Source organism: Drosophila grimshawi, unplaced genomic scaffold, assembly GCF_018153295.1.
Source record: "Drosophila grimshawi isolate 15287-2541.00 unplaced genomic scaffold, ASM1815329v1 contig_44, whole genome shotgun sequence".
Taxonomy (NCBI): domain Eukaryota; kingdom Metazoa; phylum Arthropoda; class Insecta; order Diptera; family Drosophilidae; genus Drosophila; species Drosophila grimshawi.
The window spans coordinates 8,637,145-8,643,967 of record NW_025063240.1 but is presented as its reverse complement, the minus strand read 5'-3'; the positions used below and the strand labels follow the sequence as shown (position 1 = coordinate 8,643,967).

The 6,823-nt window shown below is 37.0% G+C and overlaps 1 protein-coding gene across 1 annotated transcript; it reads right to left on the bottom strand.

Annotated features, from left to right (window-relative positions):
* Positions 1 to 5,930: 5,930 nt before the first annotated feature.
* LOC116806303 lies at positions 5,931 to 6,822 on the bottom strand. Its single transcript, XM_032742556.1, has one exon. The coding sequence runs from the start codon at positions 6,530 to 6,532 to the stop codon at positions 5,957 to 5,959; it is 576 nt and encodes a 191-aa protein (XP_032598447.1). The 5' UTR covers positions 6,533 to 6,822; the 3' UTR covers positions 5,931 to 5,956.
* Between the last annotated feature and the right edge of the window lies 1 nt (position 6,823).

The window sequence follows — 6,823 nt, the reverse complement described above, 5'->3', positions numbered from 1 at the left end:
GCTCGTTTCTGGAACGTTTTGTTTGCCTGCTTGTTTTGTGCTCGACGCGTTATCCCATCGCAAATCCTCCATTGGTGCATTGTGTTGCTTATCTTTGCGGCATGTGGCCATGTTGCAACTGTGTGTGCGAGTGCGACTGCTTATGTACATTTGTGCAAATGCACCAGGCGAGAAAGACGTTGGCTCTGCTATTTAAATAAATCGTTGCATACTTTGCGGTTGGATGCGGCTATCAACGCTTCTTGCTTATGTTTGTATATATATATATATATATATGCAGCTTTGTGAATGTATGTGTGTGGGAGGCAACTCGAGACGCAAGTCCGATTTTAAATCTCATTTGAATTATTATGGCAAAATGCATGGCAGTCGCGATGTTGTCGCATTCTTCTGCATGTTTTATGACGTTTTAAGTGCTGAAAGTGCTCAAAATGGTTTGCAGGTGTCAGCCGTTGTTATTTTGTCTTATATATAAACACACTTCCCCACTCTTCTAAACGCTTAGCATATAATATTTGTTGTGTACAATTTGTGACCCAGTTTTCCAGCATCGCCTGCTGTTTAAGACTTTCAGTCAACTTGCTTAAATCCGTACAACTTCAAGTAGCTTTTACAAAGCTGTATTTGAATCATAGCTATCAGTGATGAGTTGAGATATATTTCAAATAGCTTCTAATCCTTAAAAACCTAGCTTTATGATATTATAACAATGATCATTAATTATCCTTCTAATGCATAGCAATAGCAGGGGATATATGATAATCCATGCAAGGGATGCTTTCATTTTATGTATTACATATTTTAAACATATATTTTACTTAAAGTGGTCTCTGGTTTCTGTACCTACTAGTAAGTTGTACAAGTATATTTACAAGTTTTTTAAAAGAATGTTTTGGATTGATCTGTTATGCAAACATGAATCCCAATTTAACTACCTTTGCTGCAAAAACCCACATTTGAGGGAATGGTCGTGATTTTTGGTTAGTTATATAAGTAAATAAGTGAGTACAAACGTTTTCTATTGCGATCCACAGTTGGGCATGCAGATTCTTCTAACTGAGAATAACAACTTAAAGTGCCAGCTCCCACAAAAACACCATGCAACCGAAGTAGGAAACTCTGTTCTGGAAGACTCTGCAACAGCAGAGTTCCCTATTCAACAGCTTGGAGCAATTGTGCGCGTAAATCAAATGCCACATTTTGCAGTGGCAGATTCGAGACTCGCTTTCCTTTGCTACCTAGCTCATCCACTTCCTACTTCTTCTACCCATTAAAAAAGTTCAAAGGGGTATAATACCGTTCAATACATCTATATGGAGCTATAGGTAAGTCAAAGGTTTGTATTTGTAAGAGTATCAACTATAGGTGCTGGATATATGCAATTTTGATTTCCATGGTTTCATGATTATTTTTGAGGTGTTTTTCGGAATTGGTTACATATCAACTCCTATTTCTGCCACTCTTAACTATAGCTTTTTTTTCTAATATATTTGGTGGGTGCCAAGGCAACCAGTGGTGCAGAGGATCGCACACATATTGTGCATCAGATGAGCAGAGATGCAGCAACGGCGTGTCGCAAGTGCGAACTGTAATAGTTGCCAACTGTTGGCTGCCGCAGTGGCGCTAACAACAATTACACCAATTGGAGTAACGACGACATCCACAATTTTGATTTATTATTTTGATTCCTGTTACTTCAGTAGCTGCCAGGATGCTGTCGGAGCACCCTTGCCAGCTCACTTTACCCACTGCAACATTGTCCTTGTGCTTTCCGCTTCGACTTCTTTATTTTTATTCATACAATTTTTTTTGTTGGTTTTATTGCTCCAATTACTTCATGTTGTATTCGCCATGTGTGGCACTCGAGCAGATTTAATATTTCTCTACCTGCTTCGCAGTTTTTCCTTTCTGTTTATACTCTGCTTGCAATTTTAAAACATATAATAATGTATATAAGATCTTTTATATAAAAAAAAATAGTATTTCTGATTTTTGGTAACTTTCTCAAAGTCGAGGTCCTTTCTTAGTCGGGCACTTTCGAGAAGATAATTATTATTTATTTTACTTACAAATTTAGTTATACTTTTCCCTTAAGATTGTTCTTATTAATATTATTTGGTTCATTTATCATTATTTTGTTGGATTATTGTCTCGCACATATTGAAAATATTTTATTTTTGATTACGTTCTTAAATAAAAAAATGATTTTACTTTGAGTTAAGAACTCAATTGAAAATGCATTAAAAACGATACTTTGATTGAGTTAACACTATTTATCAATATCAGCAGGTCATAGTTGAAAGGCTTGAAAGGTACATATCCATATCCAATTATTCCAACAAATTGAAGCACACAAATGTGAAATACATACATATTGATAGCTGTTGCATAGATGTCTGTATGCAAACACTTCACTGCACATTGAATGTACAGAACTAACTCACAAGTGGTTTTTCCCATTTATATGTGCATAGATACAAGAGCCACGCGTGTTTCTCCTTTCTGCACAAAGACAACAGCACGTGACAATTAAAACGGCAAAAACAAACCAATCTAACGAGCATCGCAGAGGTAACTATCATGATTGCCTCTTTGCGCTCTTCCCTTACCGTTTACCATTTGTATACCCTGTACCCTTGTATTTGTTAGGAAATATTTACGATTCAAAGACAAGTTGAGTCCATCCAGCCATCATCACCATTCGCTTTAAGGTACGAGTTAAGTCATTTTAATTTGAAAGTAACTTATGGTAAATCACATAGTTGAAAATCATATTTATCTCTTAGGCAATGAGTATCACTTAGTCGAGCACTCACATCGATAGCATTCTTTCTTGTTTAGAGTTGGCTTAACTGAAACATTGCTATAATACTGGCACTTGGATTCGCACTATGGATTCCAACAGCTTTTATATATACCCTCTCTCTCCCTATTTAATAAATACCTATTTGATAAATACTATCAAAACAGCTAAATAAAAATATATACATATTATTGTGTTTAGGTTGCTTACATTCTTAAATAACGAAATGTCTCTTAATATTTTGAATATTATAGTAAAATCATTATTTGTAAATGTTTTACAAGCTGAGTGTATATTAGCTTCGGTGAACTCACATCAGTTTTGCATATTTTTTCGAACCACTTTTTCTGATGCCAGCTGCTGAGTGGATGCAACAAACCGTGTGCTGTGGGAGGGAAGTGAGACTACGGTGGGTTATATGTATAAGAGTTCAAAGAGGGAAGCCGGCAACGACGACTCTGGCAACATGTTGTAATTGCGTATTTCATAGATACTCAACGCAAACAGGAAAACACACAACACACAAACACGGGGACACGGTCCCAGCGACAACGGAGGAGGAGAGGTGTAGTTATATTTGCTGCTGCCGCCGCTGGATGTTTGCATGTGTTTGGCGCGAAAATGGCAACTGGTGTGCAGTGAAATATGCTACAGCTAACAAAAGATACAACAGCAACGAAAACAACAGCAGCAGCATCAATAAGAACAACGAGAATACGCATACGCCATGTTGCGCCATTTGAAGTTGTTGGCGTATACGTAATTTTTATTTTGCAGGCAAAAAGCCAAAAGATTAGTCACTGAAAAATGCATTCAGCGACAGCAAAAAAAAAAGCAGACAACAACAAAATAAAGCGAACACAGCAGACACATTTTAATTGCTCAAAAGCGATCCCAAGGGAGGGACGGGGAGGGGTCTGGCAAAATAAATTGGCCTGCGCAGTGAGAGCAGCGCTGTCCAGCGTCCATTTATGAGTTTTTATTCAATCACAGTAAATTAAATCAAATAAAATATTTTACAATGCACTCGCATTGGAAATTTGTAGTTAAAATTTTAATTTCACTTTGACAATTTCGCTTTTTGAATTACGAATATGTCTAGAGTAGAGTAGAATATTAAAACACATCAACACAGTATAGAACATTTCACACACCAAAGATTTTACTAACGAGGATAACTTTAGTGTTTTGTAAAACGAAAAGAATACCTCGATGATCTTTTCAAATCTCATATCATAATCTAGACCCCGCCCACCTGTACCCACATATTATTTGCACCGCGATGTGAGTGTGGAGAGCACACCTCGGTTTATTTCTATACAGAGACGTCCTTGTGCAGTCCTTTGCCATTTCGTGCGTCCTTGTTGGCACATTTAGCACACGCTTGTGCACATTTTTATATTTGTTTTTTTTTCTCAGAAACGTATTTATGTTCGCTTATGTACGTATCAAAAGCGAAAGGCTCATTTTAAATAAAATTCACAAAAAGCCTCGCACAAATGCGCACTTTTGCTTTGGTGTATTTTCTATGCCTTTTCTGCATGCCAGTTTGAGTGTGTGTGTGTGTTTGTGTGTGTGCGTGTGTGCATTATCAGTCATGTGTAAAAATCAGGACATGCGCGTGAGAGGAAAAGCTATTGTTCGCATAAAGCATTTTGTATGCTGCTTGCTGAACTTATGTCGATTATCTTCGCGTGTTTTTCTGTGGCTGTCGTGCGTATTTCTAACCAAAAAAGAAAACTCGTCTTGGTACCCCATTTATATCAAAGGATAATCATCGTTTCTACACCAAACTACTATCGCACATTTTGTGCAACTCCATTTGAGTGTGAATACTGCGATAAGCACCACAAAATTTACATAAATGCAGAGACACAAACACAAACGGTTTCATGACCTGTCAAAATTTACAGTTCAAAACTTGAGATCATCAAAGCTGTCAAAGCAACTTTATCGTCTGAGCTATGCAATATTTGTCACTATTTCAAATTAAATACAACTTTTGTGAAAAATGCCGCTCTGTTCTGTGTTTGCTTTGCTGTATATTGTCAAAGAGTGCGATTTGGAAATGTGTAATGCTGAACAGCCGAAAATCTTAAGTCTATGCAGCTTTGGCAGCTGCGCTTGTCTTCAAATTCTGGGAAAGCGATTGTCGCAACAAATCTATCAAATTATTCTCAAAAAATTACACTGAAAATTGTTGTGTCCACTAAAAATAAATAAATTCATTGTGTAAGGAGTCCCTATTTAATTTAATTTGATGGTGTATCTTTGTTGTTCAACCCTGATCGATATTACTTTCGTTGAAAATAGGTGAAGTGGATGTTATGGCAAAAAGGAATATCTCCCGCCACATAAAGTATACATATTCTTGATCAGGATCAAGTGCCGAGTCGATATAGAAATGTCTTTGATCTCGCCAACGAAAGAACTAAAGACTCATTTACTCATTTACCCCGCTTCGATAAAGTTTATTTTATCATATCGATATCTTACCCCATTTAGCGAACATCGATACATATCGATTTCCGATATCAATTATAACCGCAATTTGGAATGCAGAGCCTTACAAATGAGAGCACTTTCAGGCAAGCTCACTTTGAGTGTGCAACTCTTTTAAAGGGAAATTTGCCAATACAACTAGAATATATTTCTGAACAGCTGGTAATCGAGCTTCCTCGACTGCAGTTTTCTGACTTCTTTGAAGTGCATCTGTCTTCGTTTATTAATTTAAGCAAAGTCTAGGAGTTGTGCAAGGTAACATTCATTAAATCTATTTCTTTTTTCTTGTAGGCCAGCACTTTATCGTTCTATGGCTGGGCAGTTAATTCTTATTATTGTTGTTCAGTTGATATTGGCAGGCATATTAATTATGCCGCCGCAAATGACAATTAAATGCGAATTGAGTGTGTGTATGTGTGTTAATTTGTTTATGACAGTTGAACATGAGCGTTGGTTGTGTCGATGCCTGCAGTTGTTTGCCATTGTGCGACATCAGACAAAGAAATTCCTTTTAGGTGAACAAACAAAACCCCAATGTACATTGACTGCTAGTTGGAAAACTAATATTTGGTTCAATCAAACCGAATGTGCAGTGATAAATTTTACATTAATAGTTAGATCGGTTTAGACGATTTTTTATTTCATCTTTAACTAAAATTGTAAGCGCAAAAATAAAAGTATCACAAGAAGAAGATTCGTACAAAAATGATTATTCGTAGATCTTGATTGCATTATCAAATTTGACTCCATGTAGACGATGACCGAGGAAATGGTTTCTGCCGAACGTCCCTTCTTAATCTTATGGCACTTTTTGTGCAGTTCATCTGAGTAGGTAAATTGAAAGGGTAAACAATTCACTCGAAAGGTACCTTGAAGATCCATCGGATAATTTCGACCATTACAGTAGAAGTCGCCTTCACTGTACACCAGATTGTAGCAGTTAGTTAACGGGCTCTCGTAAAAAACAATGAGCAGCATTGAGGAGCCAATGTAATCGGCCCGCTGCCAAATCGAGTATGGTGTGTTAAGGGCTGGATGACGATCTTTGTAAAGCAGATAGAGCTGGCGATCAAACCATCCGTGGCACACAAACTCCAGAATGTGTCCGTCGATGAATGTGCAGTTGTTCAATCCGCTTGAAACTTTCACGGGATAGAGGAGTAACAGCAGCCAGCAAGCAATCAAATTGATATTGTAACCTCCTGCGTATTGTTGGCTAATTAGCATGGCCTACAATAATGCAGAGAGTAATTCTGTAGTCATATTTGACAATTTGTTCAACAGTGAGTGACACGTTAGGCAATGTAAAAAAGTTTTTTGGTCAAATGTGTGTATGTTACTTGAAAAAACCACAAATTTGTTATGTGCTTATATGACAATCCGAAGTGTCCGATGTATCCCATTTAGTTTTTAGTCCAGACGAATGGCTGCATTGCTATATCGGATGTCGTTAATAGAAAAAAGACAACACAATTTATACAAACAGCTAATATATATGATTTCTAACTTATTCTTCAC

Excerpts from the sequence above, each read along its gene's own strand:
- LOC116806303 (XM_032742556.1), bottom strand. The coding sequence starts at position 6,532 with ATGCTAATTAGCCAACAATACGCAGGAGGTTACAATATCAATTTGATT.